Consider the following 18,768-nt stretch of genomic DNA (forward strand, 5'->3'; position numbering starts at 1 on the left):
ACTGGGCAGAGCTGAACCTTTGCTGAACAAACCTAAACCCATACCTCTCCTATCCCACGAAAGAATGAAAGTGGCCCATGGTTGGGTTTCTTTTGTTGAAAAAAAAATGTGGTTTGGATTCCTGAAACTTTCACTGGTTAATACACACAGCAGGCAACCAATGAGTTTGTAATCCCTCTCTACCTGTGTGTTTTATTTTTTTGTTGTTGTTGTTTTTAATTTTCTTTGGGGGGGGGCAATATTGGGGAACAGTGTGTTTCTCCCATCAGCTCCAAGTCATTGTCCTTCAGTCTAGTTGTAGAGGGCGCAGCTCAGCTCCCAGTCCAGTTGCTGTTTTTATCTTTAGTTGCAGGACGTGCAGCCCACCATCCCATGCGGGAACTGAACCAGCAATCTTGTTGAGAGCTTGCACTCTAACTAACTGAGCCATCCGGCCGCCCCTTCGGAAGCTCAGCAGCAGCTCGTTGTCTTTAATCTAGTTGTGGAGGGCGCAGCTCGCTGGCCCATGTCGGAATCGAACCTGCAACCCTGTTGTTCAGAGCGTGCTCTGTAACCCCATCCCACCGCCCTCTACCTGTGTGGTTTAATAAAACATAACTGCTTCGTGGAAACCACAGGAGAGAGCCCTGAAGTAAGTTTCAGGAGATGTGAGTTAGAACCCCTGCTTCTCTGAGCCAATCTCTGGTGCCTAGTTTCTTTATCCGTCAGCTAAGAGCAACAGGCAGCCCTGTGTGTCTCATACAGATCCAGAGATAACAGATGAGGTCATTGCTGTCAAGGCCACTGAAGAGTGAAAGTAAATTGAACATACAAAGCAATATTCTCTAGTGTTATTTTACCCACCAGATAGTTCTACCCATTGTTTCGAGGCATCAGAAGGAGAAGTGTCACAAGGAGAAATGGGTGGCTTCAGACAGACGCCTTACTTGGTCCACTGTGCTCTGTCTCCATCACTTACTGTATAGTTCAAGTGGGTGTGTTAGTGAAGGTAACGTGAGCAATTACAAGACGGGCCCAGCCTGCTAGCCACATATGACTTACATACAGGCCAAGGGTGTTCCTGATTGGCAGGTGGCTTTTCTACAGCGTCCCAGACTCCTTCCATCTTGTGGCTCTGCCCTCCATGGAGCTTTGGTCTCCTGTCCTGGATGTTCTTGCTCTGCCTGACAGAGAGAGGATGGTGCCTGAGACAGCCTTAAATGTGGCTCCTGTGGCAGCCAGAATCTGCCCACATTCTACTGAGCGGAGCTCAACCACACAATTACCCTAAACTGTAGGAACGTTGGAAACACAGCCTGGCTGTGCCCCCAGGAAGAGAGGGGAACGTGAATATTGGTGACACAGAAGGTCTCTGCCACCGAGACAAATACATGCGTTCAGTCCTCTACAGTCACAGAACCATCTAGTGTTAGAACTAGACAGAGCCCCGGAGATTACCTTCATTACAGACAAGACCTCGGAGGACGTACGCCTGGAGGAAATATCTCAGCTGCTCAGTTCGCTCATCATCTGACCTTGAACAAGGAGCTACACCTTCCAGGCGATGAATGCCTTCATCTGTAAAACAGGGCTGATAGTCGTCCCTCACCCATAGCGTCGGTGAGAGTATTAAAGGAGAACGTGCCTGCAAAGCTGTCACAGCACATTACCTGGCCTAGTGAGCACGTGATCCTCGAGAGCTGTGTTATGAAGCCTAAGTGCCTTGTCTGGCTCTGGAGTGGCAGAAATGACTCGCTCAAGGTCACATAGAACATGAGTGTCAGAGGGACCAGTCTCAGTTTCCAGTTATCCCCGTAAACTCTCTCTGTGATTTCTCCTGACTTTGAACAGAAGTCGGTGAGGCCAGAGCCCAGGGACACACCCCCCAACCCCTCTGAATCCTCAGCCATCGTCTCAGGCAGCTGTGAGGTCCATCTCGGCTGCTGTCCTTAAGGACGGGAAGAAATAAATGCAAACTGCTTCAAGGATCATTTTTCCCTGGAGTCCAAATCTCCCTTTGCCTCAGCTGGTTGCCCAAAGAAGCAATTTAGCAAATGTATTTTATCTCCGGAGAAATCAGTCTTTTGTTTCTGTGACTTGCTTGTCAGGAGCTCCCAGCTTCCCCCCGTGGCCGGAGTGTGGAGTGTGGTAGAATTCAGGTCCTGTTCACGAAAGCCCCACTCTGGCTCTATGTCTCCCTGGAGAAATTACCAGTAACCTGGGTGGAAAGGAGGCAGTTTTTAAGCTGCTCCGAGTCTTCCGCTTGAGATAACATCAGCCATGCAGTCGGCAATAAGCAGTCCTTATTAGAACTTGAAAATGTACATATTGTAATCCTGACGACATTGCTTAGGTCCGTGTAGCACGGTATAGTTTACAAAGCACGTTTCCATGCATTTGCTCCTTTGAGAAAATTACAGGGACTTGGTTAAATACAGAAAAGTAGACAGAAGCCAATAAAATTCATCTGCAAATACACCACGTGGAGGAAGCTTTGTTACCATTGCAATGTGTTCCCTTTGGTCTATTCTCCGTGTGTGGTTTTTTTGTTTCTCTCTTTGCTGTATTGGGACCATACTGCACATACGTTTTTATGGCCTGCTTTGTTCGGCGAGCATTATGTATCTTCCACCAGCTCATTTGATCCTCACATCCATCCCCCGGGAGAGAAGTAATTGTGTTGTACAAAGCTCCCTGGTTTGAGGCCTGAAGACTGGATTCTCCATCCAGACTGTGTCTCTCTAGCCATGTAGCTGGCAGATTTCTGAAACGCTCTGAGCCTCAGTTTCCTCCTTTGTAAAACAGAAATGTGTGCTGAAGGATTAAATTAGTAAAGCAGTGCACCTGAAAACATTTGGCACTGCACCTGGCACATAGTAGGTCCTTCTTCCAGAGTAGCTAAGCGAAGATGCAGTCCACCATGTTGATAATAAATGTATTAAAGCTCAAGGAAGGTACCTGGTGGGTCCAGAGTCCCACAGTTCTGACGTCGAATGTCTGACATCTTACCTGATGTGCTTTCCACAATATCCAGTGTGGCTGGTAGACAACATGTTCCTTAGACCCTGCCTCTTAAGCACTGGGATGGCCACAGGTGACGTTGGGATGTGGATGCCACTGAACCTCATTATTGGTACCATGAAGTTCATAGATACAGGCTATTTATCCCCCCAGGATTTCTGGTAGACCCTCCCCCCTAGGGCGGACCATACTTTGGTAGTTTCGGGAGCACTTTCATTGGTTACTATTCCCTTTCTTAACATGCAGTGGCTACGAGACATCTATTACAGGCTTATTGAGCCCACATGATGCTCTAGATGTTCTAGGTTTGGAGGCTGCCTAGATGGATGGGGTACAGCGCCTGCCTTTAGGAGCCCACTATAGGGGTACTTTTCAGAAAATGGCTGTTGGGGCCATTTACCTCGGAATATCATTTTCCCCCAACTCAAGGGTACGTGCCTGTGTATGTACAGAGGGGAAGCGAAACCCCATACACACGTGCATGCCTCCTGTTCTGGTTACTCTTTTTCTTTCTCACGTGATGACAAACTTCTCCTTTGAAGCCTTATCAGAGAAAGACCCTTTTCTCCACGCACGTGTGCCTGGCCACGCACGTGCACACATCCTCACACATTCCCACTCCTCTCTCCATGGAACTGGAAGCCGGGCACTGCTGTCAACACATTAAAAACACAACACAAAACAACTGTCGCCCCTCCCCCCCCCCAAAAGCACCCTGCTTTTGCAAAGAACTTTGCAGATGTTTATTCTCTAAAGGAGAATAATTGCATGTGTTCTTTTGCAGTGCGGGTGAGAAAGGGAGGGAGGATATCAGCTGGTTAGCCATCCTGCTAGGATGCGTTATGGTTTCCAGGCATATTTGGGCTCCTGAAGGAGAAAGAATGGGGACTGTCCCTGACACTCATGAAACAGGGATTTACCGGGCCCAGCCAGCCCCTGCCTTCCCTTCCCTCCAGACCCTTGCCAGCATCTCTTTCAGGTGATGTTTGAGGATGGAGAGCACCCACCTAGGTGTCTTCAGGGGCCCAGGTGTCTCCCTTTGCTACGTGTAATAACAACCATGTTAATAGATGGAGTTTGTTGAGTCTTTATCTCACTCCAAACACTGAGCTCTTTATGTGCAGAGTCTCTTGGAATCTTCCCAGTCCCCTAGGGGAGTGACTATCATTATCCCCATTTGACAGTGGAGGAAAGTGAAGTTCAGCAGGGTTAAGTCACTAGTGTGCGCACCCAAGATGGTACTGCACAGTAACCTCACCACTGTGCTGCGGTGACTGAATGAGCGTCTTTCCTGGAGAGGCAGCCGGTGGTGGAGGGACACAGACCCCGGCTTGACCTCCCTGAGTGACCTCAAGATCTCGAAACTGCTTTCTCAGCTGTCAGATGAGGCTGCACATGCTTCACGGGAAGCTCTAAGGAAGGAATCATGTGTGCCCAGCACCTTGCTCGGAGCCGGGCATATGCTTGTTTGCTGTCCAAAACCTTGTCCGTCATCACAGACCCTTGAACGGCAAATAGTGAACCCAATAATGGCTTAAGAATGATCACCTTCTATGCATGACAGTAAGCATCCAGAAGGAAAATTAGAAGGCCAGGCTTTCACCTCACAGGGGTTCCTGAGTGCCGCAGGTATTGCTCACGCATGTAACACAGGAATACTGAGCTCCTGTCATATACTCAGCACGGTGCTAGGGGCCATGGGGAGGTGTCACAACCTCACCGGGAAAGCTGTCCTTAGAGAATTTCAGTTCAAGCTGACAAGTGCTTTCGTGGACTTACGAGTTCAGTGCTCTTGGAGCAGAGAGGAAGTGGGCCCACTTTAGCTGGCAGGGCCAGGAAAGGTCCCACAGAGGAGGTGCCATCTAAGCTGAATATTGACTGCTAGAATAAATAAAAGGTAACCAGGTGGAGAAGACTGGGTGAGGTGAGGGAGGGCATGCATGGCAGAGGGAAGAACGTGTGCAAAGTCGTGGAGGTGTGCAGGGAAAGGCAGGTTTGGGGGACAAAGAGAACGTCACTCATGTAACTATGGGGGGGCGATGAATTAGAGAAAGAGTAGGGTCAGCGAGGATCTGGGTTGAATCCTGCAGAGCAGAAGGGGTCACTTGGCTCATAGGATCTTAGGTGGAATGAGAATTCCAATGTCCTGGCCTTACAGGGCTGGCATCGTGGCAATCTCCAGACAGGCAAGGACGTGGAAGTGGACTTGTAAAGCTAAAGAGTATCCTGATGACCTCCTTTTTAACTTAAAAGTTTTTAGATAGCTGAGAATGTCTCCTAGGTCACTGGATCTCAGTGATTCTCCAAGTGGCATTTGGGAATATGTGGATGCCCTTGGAGTTGGACGCGGCCATCCAAAGAATGCTAGTGGGCTGGGGCGACCCGTCCCCTCATGCGTGGGACCGGCTCCCGTAATGAAGAAGCGCCTCACACAAAATGCCAATGACACCCTATCAGTTAGTTACCTGTTGCTCCCAACCCATAAAACCTCAGTGGTGTATGGGCATTGTTTATTGAGGCAGCGCTGTGCATCTTGGCTGGGCTCCATCCCATGTCTGGGCCGATTGAGGACACCATGGCCTGCTCCAGGTGTCATCCCCCAGCTGCCTAACCCAGGCATGTTGTCCTGGCAGTGGTGGAGGTAGGGCAAACGTGTCCTCCCCCTGAGGTCCAGCCCAGATTCAAGCATTAGGGAAGTAGGCTCTGCCTCTTCAGTAAGTCGCTGGAAATAAGGCTCTGGAAGTAATGCACTTCTTCAGTAAGTAAGGCACTAGAAGTCACGTGACAAAGGGGAGGGGTGAAGACCTGGAGCGACGGATGTCGTCATCTGCCATCACTCACACCTGGAAAAGGAATGCCAGAGCTGTCCATCATTAGCGCCTTTTGGAAATTAAATAGTGGAGGAAACTGAAAACAGCAACCCTGCCCTTCTGTGTTTGACCATCAACAACATCCAATGGTGACAAACTCGGGGGGACAGGGTACGAGGGTCAGGCTCCTGGGCCCCTCGGGCTTTCCTTCTCATTGCCAAGCCTCTCTCTCCTCCCCTACCTTTCAGCTCCAGAAGCAGCTCTCAGAGCTGGATGAGGACGATCTATGTTACGAGTTTCGGCGAGAGCGTTTCACCGTCCACCGGACCCACCTGTACTTCTTGCACTATGAGTATGAGTCCGCTTCTGACAACACGGATGTCACCCTCGTCGCTCAGCTCTCCATGGACAGGTACGGCAGACGGGCCCCAGGCTGCACACTGTCCCCTCACTGCGGCTCGTCCCCTGGTCGAATGGAGAAGGGAGAGATGGCCTTGTGGGTGAGGTGATGGACGCCTGACGTAGTGGGGCTGGGGTCTCACCCCCGCCCCAGCACTGAAAACCAAGGACTCGAGTCTTTCCATGGTGGGGGTGGTTTTTGCATGGAAGGAAGGATTGATTCTAGGAAATGGAGCTGTACTGAGATTCGCTAAAGGAAACGGAGGTGCATTATGGGGGATCACGTACTGCAACCACAGTCACCGCTGGGAAACAGTTCCTGTTGTGTTTCCTTCCACATGTACTGATGCAACAAACGTCCCTCCAGCTTTTATCAGGCGATGCTGATGTGATCCCTGCTCTTACGTGGCTCCCAGGCTAATGCACTGGTTCTCAGCCTTGCATAGGGAGCTTTGAAATTCACGTCCAGGCGCCATTGCAGCCCCGTTAAGTAGGAATCTTGGTGTGTAGGGGGGGGAGACCTGGAATTGTTTTGAGTTTGCAATGATCCGCCAGGGCTGAGAATGTGGGGCTGGTGTATGAGCAACAGTAAACAGTTAAGTAAAATGATTTTAATTGTGGTAAGAGCTTTGAACGAACCAGGACAGCCAATAACAGTGTCCAGTGAGGGACCTTCTTTAGGTGGTGTGGTCCAGGAAGGCCTTTCTAAGGAGAGACCTGGAGAGTGAGAAAAGGAGTCTGGCGTGCACATTGCTGAGAGAGAGTTTTCCAGGCAAATGAAATAGCAGGTGCAAAAGCGCTGTGGTGGGAAGGGGCTTGTCCGTTCAAACACCTGCTGGGAGACCAGTGCAGCTGCAGCATCGCAGGGGATCAAGAGGAAAGTGCTTGAGATTAAGGTGATGAGACATTAGAAACTCAGAATATTTGGACGTTATTGTAAACATCGTAAGAAGTTATTGAATAAATTTATGCAAAGTTATTTGATGTAATTTATGGTTTTGAAAGCATGTCTCTGGGTGCCAGGAGGTAAACAGATTCAAAGCCCCCATGGTCAGTCACTCTGGACCCCCCTTTTTTGTAACTGCTGCCATATGTGCCTCCTTCCCACTTCAGCTGATCAGCTTCCTCTTTGATTTACACATGGACCATAGTGGCTGCCCTTGCACCAGCTTTCTTCATGTTATCCCCTGTCAGCTCCCACAGTTAGGAATGGAGTTTGATTGGCAGATTCTGTCTCTGAGCCACCTCAGACATGTTTGTTCAACATATAGATGCAATATCATGGGATCCTCTTCAGGATTAAATGAGTTAAAGCCTGTAAAGTGCTAAGAACAGTACCTGGCACACTTACTAAATGTTCGATAAATGTCAGTTGTTATTAGTCATGAATGAATGAAAGAACGAATGAACAAACAAATAAGCACTTAGACATGAAAAGATTTACGTAAAGTCATCTGGGGGGTCTGTGGGGTGAGCAGCACCTTGCATCCAGACGTATCTGGGAAAGATTGATATGGAGCATGGCTCATGGAAGCAGGTCCCTTGCTTTGTGAGTCGTCTAAGCACATGACTGCTCGTAGAGCAGTTAAATGGTTTCATTGGCTAGTGGTTTCCCAGAGCTCCACCGGCCTCCAGGTCCCCTGTGCACAAACACAGAGAATGTGCTGACTAACAGATAACAGGGAAAGACAACATGAAGCAGAGGGGGCAGGGGGCAAACTCAGATTCTAGCCTCAGCAACATCCGTAACTTGCTGCGTGATCTCAGCAAGGTATTTCCCTCCTCGTGGCCTCAGTTTCTCATCTCCAAACTTCATGTGCTCACTCAGCAAATCTTCCTTAAGCCTCTATCACTACGTGTACCAGGCTCTTGAGGGGCTGGGAATATTTATAAGACCCTATTCCTGCCTTCCAGGAGGATGCAGTGTAGTCAGCACTTAGTGTATGAGTTTTTTATTATTGTGTAACAGATGAGCACAGATTTCCAGCTTAACAAACAACTATTTATGATTATCTTACAGTTTCCGTGGGTCAGGAATCTGCATATATGTTAGCAAGGTCCTTTGCTCAGTCTCAGGACTGAAATCTAGCTTTTGGCTGTGGCTGTGATCGCTCCTGTGGGACTTGGGGTCCACTTCTAAGCTTGTTCCGGTTTGGGCAGAATTCTCTTCCAGGACTGAGGTTCGGTGTTCTTGCTGGCTGTTGGCCAGGGTTCTTCTAAGCTCCTAAAAAGCCACCCTCAGGTCTTGGTCACGTGGTCCTGCCATGGCATGGCAGCTGACTCCTTCAAGGCCAGCAGCAGAGTCGTCCAGCCTGTTGTATCACGTAATCACAGAAGTGACATTCCATCCTATTCCCAGGTCCTGGCCACACTCTAGGGAGGGGATTACACAGCGTGTGTACTCCAGGGGGCAGGAGTCTTGGGGAGCACCTTAGAGTTCTGCCTGCTACAGACAGGTCACAGGTTCTTACACTAGAGAGATGCTGTGAGAGCCCACAGGAGGGGAGCCCCCCACCCTGTGGGGGAGGTGGAGAACAGACAACCCAGAATGTGTCCGAGGGACGGTGTCATCAGCATTGTATTGTCAGTCTAAGTAGACTGACGTTAGGAGCCACATGGAGAGAGAAGGAGGGCTCGCCAAGGCGGAGCGTGCAGCACACTCATGGGACCGAGAGGACACCGGGCCCACTGGGGAGCACATGGGGTTCAGTGTGGCTCAGCTTAGGGTGCAGGAGCGAGGAAGAGGAGAACAAATGAACGTAGCCAGGTAGGTAGGGGCTAGATTCCAGAGGGCCTTGGGGAAACCATGGCAGGCGGCCCGCCCTTCTGGCTCAAACCTGTCAGGTTCCCAGTCAGTCTCTACAAGGGACTGACTTAGACCAGTGTCCCAGAGTCACCCCTATTCTTGGTGTCCCTTTGGCTTCTCACCCAGCATTCAGTTTGGGTGCCCACACTCTTCCCCCACCGAGCAACACAGTAGTAAGTCACCTGGCCAGAGCAGTTCTCTCGTTCTCCTTCACCTCTATGGCTTTTTAAATGGCAGTAAAATCTAATCCTTCCTATTCATGCTGAGTGATGGTCTAGATTGGTCTCCTATTACCCAGGCAGCATCAATACACCTCAGGCCCCTCAGAGGAGGTACCTGAAGCTCAGGTCCTATAATCTGCCCAGGTGAGTGAGTTCCAGATAATCCCAGGTTCCCATCTCCCAGGGCACCCCCGGCTCTCCTTGGTCCCACTCATGCCTCCTGTTAATGCATTCCGTTTGTCAGCAAAATATTCGGATTCAAAATTAGCAGGCAGTGACTAACGACACGCTCAGGAGAAAATGTAAGGAACGAAGAATTCCGACATCCTTTCTAATCAGAATAAAAAGTGGCCTGACAGTGAGTAGTTGGTCCCTGGACTCAGACCGTGTGGGGTCTTGGTGGCTCTGCCACGTTTTGAGTACAACCCTTGGACAAGTCACTTAACCTTCTAAGCTTTGGTTTCCTCATCTGAATTTTGAGGAGGATAATTATAGCGGCGTAATGATGAGGAGGAGGGACACAGGCTAGAATGGGGCTAATTAATTTATGTAGCAAGATCTAATCAATTTATTTAGCAATATGCAATAGCAAACGATAAAGGCAATTAATAGAATGTGTTGATGTCAAAAAGTAAAGGTGGTTAAGACTAAACTTTATACATTGATAACAATGTCACATCAAAGGAGTGCACATACATACAGGTTTAAGAGATCCCAACACATGTTTACTATTGATCAAAAGTCACTTGGCTAAATGCACAAATAACATCAGTAAGGAGTATCTAAAAGCAGTACTAAGCTCTACAGGATAGTAACTATTACAGTAGATGCCAAAAGCTCACCAAGCCAGGGGACAAGAATACTGGAGAAGTCATAAATCAAAACCTTGCCACATCTGTAGCTGAGAGAAACTCAGGCGTCTCCCACACCGCTGTTTGTTAGTTCCCCAGAATGCTGCTGCTGCTGTTGGCGTTGTTGTTGTTGTTAGAAATCAAGGCATCTTCTGATGCTGTAAGCTGCAAGCTGCAAGCTGCATACAAGTTTTCAAGGTGTTAATAAGTTTTCAAGAAGGATAACTGTGGGAAACAACACAGGAGAGGCCGGGAACCAGCCAGACCTCACCAGGTTCGCGGCTGGAAGTCAGGACACCCCCTGGTGTTGTAAGCTGCATGTTGCTGGAAGTCTTCAGAATGTTAGAATGATGAGAAATCACGAATGACAAATGACCAAATGATGAAATAATTCTTACACTGCCAACTGAGGTCTGACTTATATATTCTCTCAGACGTACCTTACAGCCAAGTTTCTTGCTCCTGCCTCCCCCTCCGGGAATCACCAGTTCCGGGAGGGTCTGGCAGTCAATGATAAAAAAAGAAAATCTATTACTTATCCGGCTGAAGGGCTAGTTCATCCGGACAAGCAATATCTACTGTTCTTGCTTGGGACCATCAGCCCAAGGTCTTCCAAAGCCTGGCAACGTGCGTGTCACGTCGTCCTGATATAACTTAGCTGCTTCCTCACTTCATCTGTTGATGTGGGCGAAACAGACAGAACAAAGAGAGAATTTTCTCAACCCCTGATCAAGAATTTCTTTAACCCTAAGTTAACCATCACCTCACAACACAGAACAACAAACATCATCTGATATCTCCCCTGCTCAAGAGGATGAGACCAAAGGGGGAATTTACTCAACCCCTGATCACAGCACAGAAATCACCTCACATACAGGAACAGATAAAAGCTAATAGACAAAAGTTCACATCAACCAATGAAGGCAAATTTTCCTCAACATCTACCCTACAAGTAGCTACCCCGTAGGGATATTGTAAAGATCAGATACGATCACGCATGCCTGGAACTTAGCCCTGGCACCCATTCAAAGGCTCCCTAAATGATCACAGCACTATTGGCCAAAATCTTAACCTTAATGCACAAAAGGACACTAGACTTGCAAAGAGTTCTGGGTTCAAATCCCACCAGCTCTTTTATTTTTTTACCTGGTGATCTGTTATGGCCAGGTGAGCAAGTCACTTACCACTTCTGTGTATCTTTCTCCTTCTATAAAGGGTTGAATGAGTGACTCTCTGTGAAAGCCTTTGGCACATACATTCAAGAAATAGTTGCTAGATGTGAACACCCTGACCACAGTACCTGCATGCACATTAGGAGAGGTAAGATGATGTAGGAAAAAAAGAGGAGAGAGAGAGAGAGAGAGAGAGAGAGAGAGAGACCTGGGTTCAAAGTCCAGTTGCACCACTAGTAGCTGCATGAATTTGGAAAAGTTAGTTAGGGTTTTTGAGCCTCAATTTACTTACCTATGAAGTGGCAGTAATATTGTCAAGTTCACAGACCGTCGTCTGTGTTATATAAAATAAGAGTCTAGAAAGTACCCAGTGAGTTGTAGGTGTGCAACAAATGTTAGTTTCCCTTCCCTTAATATGTGTGTGTGTGTGTGTGTGTGTGTGTGTGTGTACATATATATAACCTCCATGCTGGCTATGAGATTTGCTATCTGTAATTTACGATTAGAAAGAATTTTTTACAATAATTAACAACCCAAATCTGTCCTTTTTTATACACTTGTTATCAACAAAAGAATACAGGCAAAATAGAGCCCCTCTTCCTATGCCAGCCAGAAACATCCTCCTGGCCGTGGCTTTAAGGGACCCTGCAGGACCTTTCTTCACAGCCCACTCCCAAGAAAGCCCCAGCACCTCTCAACATCCACTGCAAGCAGTGAGCACAGAGGCCTTTCCTTCAAACCACACACATCCCCCGTGTGGCAAACACATGGTCCCCCCTAATGCAGTGACAAGTATCACCATCCTGACAATACCTCAGAGAACCCAGGAATTCCACACCCTAACGAGAGATGCATGGTGGGACGGAAGCTAAACCGCAAGCTGATGAAGACGGTAGAAATCCCTCCTTGCACTCCATCCTACACATCCAATTATGATGCAGCAGGCTGACTGGCGCCTGTTGGATTGATTTTTAATTTAAGAAACATTTCGGGTGTGTTTGTAAACCTTTGAGTCAGAAGTAGGCCCTACGTGCATGCCACAATGAATTAGGGGAGGCGGTGTGTGGGCTCCCTAGCCCGGCTCCCCCTGGAATTCTGTTCAGAAAGAATGAATGTCGCCAGCCACAGCTGTGGGGCTGGCAGGTCCGCTCCTCTCCCAGCCTCTCATGAGACTTCCCTCCCATCCTGTCAGCGGACATGAATGCTTGGGAGGACAGAGTGGGATGACCAGGAGGGATCCTGACCACAGCATCCTTGCCACCTGGCCAGGAGACACCTACTCTTACCTGTCCCTTTGACAAAGTTGGTGAATACTAACTACAGATCGTGTGGCTGGTGGGTCTTCTGTCTGTTTTCTGCCAGTGGAGGAAAGAGAACATTAGCTCGGCAACCATGTCCCACACCGTAGAGCCATGCTGCTCCTACTAGCAGCACAGCATCACGTGGCAGCTTGTTAGAAGTACAAATTCTCAGGCCCCACCCCACACCTACGAAACCGGAATCTCTAGAGTGGGGCCCAGGACCTGTGTTATAATAACCTTCCCAGGTGATGCTGAGCGCGCTCCAGCCTGACAAGCACCAGTCTAGCGAATGAAAGGTAATTCTTTCTTCACATAGCAGCCAGAGTGATCTTCTAAAAATATATAGCAGGTGACATCATTAAAATTCTTATGATTGCTCATTGCTTAGCCTAGTCATACAGGGGCCCGCTGTGATCCTCAAGGCCCCCTGTGACCAGCTCCCTGCCACTCCCTACATGTCCTCTCCTGCTGCTCCTCACTCCCATGTTCCATCCACACTGGTCCTGTTTCTTCTGGCCTGAGTGTCCTAACTCACTTTTATCCCAAGGGCTGTTCCCTTATATGGGAAAGCTTTCTACCCAGACTTTCTCAAGGCCAGATCCTTCTCAAGATCAAGGTCTCAGATGTCGCCTCTTCAGCAGGCCTCCCTGACAAGCCCTGACAACTACTCTTTATTATCCTGTGTCCTGTCTATTGCCTCTCTGGCCCTCACTTCACTCAGAATTTATCTTGCTGTGTTTGTCTTCTCCCCCCCACTAGAAAGAAGCTCCAGAAGTGCAGAAACCTTATCTTTCTTATTCATTCTGGGGGCCCAACACAATGCCGGCACGTTGTAGACATACAATAAATATCCGTGGGGTGCCTGCGTATCTGAAAGGCAGAAATAGAACCGTGGGAGGAAATTACAGCTAGCGTATACCAAGTTCCTGATGCAGCGCTACCTTTGTATCAAATACTTCATAGTAGTGGCGTAAGTAGGCTTGTTCACATGGCGACAGTCCCAACCCCTGCATGTGTCCCATTTGCTAATGTCCCATGGACCGAAGCAAGTCACAGGGCCAGCCCAGAATCAGTGAAGGGTATTACCACAGGGTGTGCATAGACGGAGAGGACTGACTTACAGCCATTTGTAATCTACAAAGGTATTATTCTCCCCACTATGTATCTGAGGAAATGGAAGCTCAAAGACCCACCATCAGGGATACTGACAGCTGAGAGTTCAAACCCCGGAGTGTCTGGCCCCAGAACCCACAGTGGCAGCTCGCACCATGCAGCCTGTCTGGCTCCGGGGTACCAGAGTGGAACCGCTGCCTTGTACGGAGTGAGTGCCCCTTTCCTGCTGAGTGGCACCTGCAAGGACTGCTTTAGCCAACTGACGTTCTCGAATTCCTTCCAACCCTGGTCTTTGAGGTTTCTGACTCCCTTATCTCAACACAGACCATGAGGCCTCCTGCCTTAGGACTCCCTGAAGTGACCTCTGCCAGACATCTCGCTGGCCATCCCTGAGCCTTTGTCCTCCTCATCCCAGCAGGAAGCGATGGTGGGCTCTATGGGGAACTGGAGAAACATGGAACAGTCAGGCCTGTGGGTCCTAGAGTTAGCTCTTTGCTCATCCATTATCTGTTCTTCAGCAAGTCATGCCCCTCTCTGAGGCTGAGCTCTTTCATCATAAAAATGATATAATGAGAATAAAAAGAATCTCTGAGATTCTTCCCAAGCCGACGATTCTATAGTTTTAGAATTAATCATTGTCTCTTGAAGCACTCTCCGCTGGCCCAGGTCCCCACTGTGCCAGGTACTTGATGTGCCTGAGACCAAAGAAAGACTCAGCACAGAACTTCGCATCAGAAAGAGCTGCGCAGGGACGACCCTTGGGAACAGGTGTGGGGAGAGACAGCCATGAGAGGGGTCAAGAAGATGGTGGCTCTTTGAAGCAGACCCCAAGAGAGACTGAGGAGAAGAAAGGAATAGGGAGAAGACGACACCAAAGGAAGAACACATTCTTGTCTGAGGAAACAGGCAGTGAGAAGATATTTGGGAGACATTTCTCTCAGCTTAACACTAGTCCATATTGAATAATGATTTGGAACCTGGGTACTGGGATCAGACAGACGAGGGTATGAATTTTGCTGCTTTACTTCATAGCGACGTGACTTGAAAGAAGTCCCGTCACCTCCTTGAGCTTCCTCGCCAGGATAACTGTGCTGAGACTCTCAACCTTATAGAGTTACTGTGATTGTGACAAGATACTAGCCAAAATGGGGCCGGTGCATTGTAAGTAACAGATGAATGATAGAGATTCATTGTACCATTATCACATTTTATATGTTAATCATCATTACGATGAACCTCAGTTTGCCACCGTTGGTGAGGTCCTGGCAGAAAGCTTGGTTCTCAGTGAGAAAAGCTTGGGAGAGACGGGGGCTGGTGGCAGAGAAACAGAAGTGGGTTGTGTCATCATTAGTTCTCGCTCCCTGAGGTTCAATGGAACACCCAGCACCATTTCCTGTAAAGCCCACATGGACGTGACATGTATCACACCAGCAACACCTTTCTCCTGAGAACCTTAAGCATTTTGTGTCTCTGTTCTCACTCTAAACTCTTCTCAGAGCTGGGAAGAAGGGCTGTCCAGGCCGGGCTTGTATCCTGCTGGGAAAACTCAGACACAGAGTCAAAAAATCAAAAACCAAGCCAGTGGGAGAATTGACAGCAGAAGCTGGCTTCTCTGCACACCCAAACGTGCCTCCCACACCCCACTCCCTCTAGCAGCTTTTATACCCACATATTAGGAATTATTCTCGCCCTGCGCATAGCGGATTTGTACAAAGACCTCTCCCTTCCAAGTGCAGAGGGCCCCCCCCCCCGCCTTTTGCAGAAGATGAAACTGAGGTGAGGCGGGATCATTGAAAACCCTAGATTCACAGAGCCCAGCAGAGCCCAGGGGCCTGCAGCAGAGGCCGAGCACAAATTTCAGTGAGATCAGGCATTGTGGAAAATGTAATGCCTCTAAAAAACCTAGCTCCGGTCAATTTGATTAGCAAGTGTCATAAAGAGTAAGAACTGGACGGCATTTTACCCCATGAGTATCTTAATCCTCCAAAGAGAGAGAGGAAGCAAATCCGGGCAATACCAATTCACAGAATTACTGAGAGGAAGCTCTGAAAGTCCTTCTTCGAGAGCCATTGACATAAGATAGGTGTACCCATTTTCTTTTGTTTAGAAGCATAGAAATGCCCCGCTTCTATTTCCTGGTAATTGTCCGAATAAAGTGAACATTCTGAACAGGAGGGAGACTGCTGATTATGTACCTCTTGCTCGGTAGGGAAAAAAATTGAAATAGGCTTTCGCTCTTTCTTAACCATAGATTTTATGTAACAGGTAGTTCTAATGCCTTTGGGGAAAACAAAACAAAACACAACAAAAAAACTATCTTAATAGATTTCCCTTCAAACATTTGTTACAGAGCCCTCTCTCTTGGAAGCCCCTTTTGTTTTTTTTCCTTGTTCTTCTCCTGCTCTCCTTGGCTGGTGCCTCTCAGGTAACCTTGAAAAATGGCTCCAGCCCTAGGACAATAAGAACTCTGCAAAATGAAGACGGCACCCCAGGCCCACTTTTGTGCCCAGCACACATGTGTTTTTCCGTTCCCTTTGCCAAACACCCAGTATTTCTCTGTCTCCAAGGCCCTGTCCAGGTACCTGTCTACCCATGTTGGGTCCAAGTCCAAGAACCAGAGCTGACTAGACATCTGGCACCTCAGTTCCTTCATCAGGAAAATGGGGAGAAGGGTAGCTGGTGTCCAGGGTTGCTCAGAGAAGTCTGGAAGGTGCCTGCCGCATAGTAATGAGTCAAGTAACTGTAGTTGTTATTACTCTTGTTTGTACTGCTTGCTTCAGTGCTCCTTGTAACTCACGGCCTCGGTTTGGCTAAATCTTCTGTGGCTGGTCACTGCTTCAGGAGATCAGCAGAGCTGTTGATCTCTGCTGACAGAGGAGAGGCGTGGCAGTTTTGAGCTGGAAGGGGATCTTTAATATATCATGTAGTATAACCTTCTGGGGAACTGAAAAGAGAAGGCTCATGGTGGGATGTGACTCGATACCATTCACTCAGCTGGACGCAGACAGGTAAGTGTCCCTGTGCCCATTTTATAGATAAAGGAGGAGAGGTTTGGCGATTCACCCCAGTTGCACAGTGATTGGGATTCAGGCGGGTTGACCAGATGTCCAAGGAGGTGGAGTTCCCCCCAGGAGGCCAGGTGGACGATGTGTGGGTGGGGCCAGAACCCGCAGCTCACCTTCCCTGTCTCTTCCAGGCTCCAGATGCTGGAGGCCATCTGCAAGCACTGGGAGGGGCCCATCAGCCTGGCCCTCTACCTGTCGGACGCCGAGGCCCAGCAGTTCCTCCGCTATGCGCAGGGCTCCGAGGTGCTCATGGGCCGTCACAACGTGGCCTACCACATCGTGTACAAGGAGGGCCAGTTTTACCCCGTGAACCTGCTGCGCAACGTGGCCATGAAGCACGTCGGCACGCCCTACATGTTCCTGTCTGACATCGACTTCCTGCCCATGTACGGGCTCTATGAGTACCTCAGGTGAGGGCCCGCGGGGCACAGGTGCGAGCCTGCCAGGACCAGGCCGCCCCTGAGGGGCATCCTCGAGTCCGTCCCTTTCCTCTTGTAGATGGGTCCGCGGAGACCCAGAAAGGGGCGGGGCCTGCCCACATCCACCCAGACATAGAGCTCCTGACTGCCGGGCTTGGGGGTACCTCTAGGCAATCCGTCATCTTCATTTTCCTCATGAACAGACTAGATCCCCAGTTTGCCTCATGAAAGGTTAGTGGCAGAGCTTGGTCTGAGAAGCATCCCTTTTGTCTTTTAGTTTTGGGTCAGACGACCTTCCTCTAGCCATTCTAGAAAGATCATTGCCTATTCTGTGAAACAAATCAAAGTGATGATGACGGCTTGCAGAGTGTCGGGCACTGTTCTGAGTGACTGACAAGTAGGATTGCGTCCCTCCCCCTGCAGTCCCTGCCGTGGGGACTACTTATCTTCATTGTCCCCATGGGAGACTGCAGGAGTGAGGCTGAAAGCCGTTAGCCCAAGGTGACACACCAGGTAAAATGGGACCTGAGGACACAGCACGGCCAGCCTGACTCCAGGCCTGTGCTCCCTGGCCACCACGGCCACCTCTCTGACTCTCCAGTGACCCTCCCCGTCTGTCCCCGGGCAGAGGGCTGGAGAAAGCACTGGGCTCGTGAAAGGCTTACGTGGCCATGTGGGAAGTGACATTTTTATGGAATAACAAACGATCTGAACTGAACGGGGCTATGACTTCATATAGCCCTACAGTCCCACATGAGGAAACTAAAGTCACAGGTGCAAATGGTCAAACAGTTTTTTTGTCCTTTGTTACTGTCGTCGGTCAGCGTGGCTGGTCTCTGCTACTGAGTCAGTGCTTCTCTGCACCAGGCACCATGAGAGGGGGTTTGCGCATTAATTCTCTGGCTGGATCCACATATCAAGTCGAAAAGGCAGGCATGGTGACCTCCTTTTACTGTGGGAATAGTGAGGCTCAGAGGTGTAAAGTAGCCCGTCCAAGTCCATATAGCTTCTCCCGGATTTGAACCAGCATCTGCCAGACTCCAAGTCTACAAGGCCGCTCTGCGTCATGCGTGTCTGCCTGTTTTAGGTTTCTGACTACCCCAAATGGGGCAGAATCTGCTCTCTCCCTCTTGCCCTCCCTTTCTGTGTGTCTGTCTGTCTGTCTGTCTGTCTCTCACTCAGTCGTTCTCTGTCTTGCTGTCTCTGTCTCTCTCACTCTTAAAATAACTTCCTAAAGAGTTGAAACCTTTTGTACCGAAGCCCGTGTCCGTGTGGTGTGGGCACCCTCCCTGCCCCGCTCTCTCTAGGGAAGGCAGCTGGGTTCTCTGTCCACTTCTGAACCATGTTTGCTTCCGGGGTTTGCTTAGGGGTTCATGGCCTCAGAGCCCCCCCTGTGAGCAAGAGGAGCCGCTTCCAGCCTCTCTGGTCAGAACAGCAGCGCAAGCCAGCTTGGCAGCATAACCCTCCATCAGGGAGCGTGGGACTCATCTTCCCAAACAGCATGCGCTGGGGCACAGAGCCCTGTGAACCCCAACTCCTGGCCCCCACTCAGGGCACTGGGAATGGCCCTGTCTTGCTCCTGCTCTAGCTGGGCCTTGGAATCCCTGTGTG

General features: G+C 49.3%; 1 protein-coding gene across 4 annotated transcripts in view; it reads left to right on the forward strand.

Moving 5' to 3' along the window:
* The window catches only part of LARGE1 (LARGE xylosyl- and glucuronyltransferase 1), a 489,591-nt gene that overhangs the window by 450,314 nt on the left and 20,509 nt on the right, over positions 1 to 18,768 (forward strand). For 3 of the 4 annotated variants that reach the window (XM_019728420.3, XM_019728419.3, XM_019728416.3), the window contains exons 11-12: positions 6,059 to 6,222; positions 16,870 to 17,148. In XM_019728420.3, the coding sequence (XP_019583979.1) occupies positions 6,059 to 6,222; positions 16,870 to 17,148 (443 nt within the window). The remainder of the gene's footprint in view (positions 1 to 6,058; positions 6,223 to 16,869; positions 17,149 to 18,768) is intronic. The other variant, XM_019728417.3, reaches the window with a different exon arrangement.

Source organism: Rhinolophus sinicus, chromosome 1, assembly GCF_057876585.1.
Source record: "Rhinolophus sinicus isolate RSI-liver-muscle chromosome 1, RSI-T2T, whole genome shotgun sequence".
In the NCBI taxonomy this organism is placed as follows: Eukaryota; Metazoa; Chordata; class Mammalia; order Chiroptera; family Rhinolophidae; genus Rhinolophus; species Rhinolophus sinicus.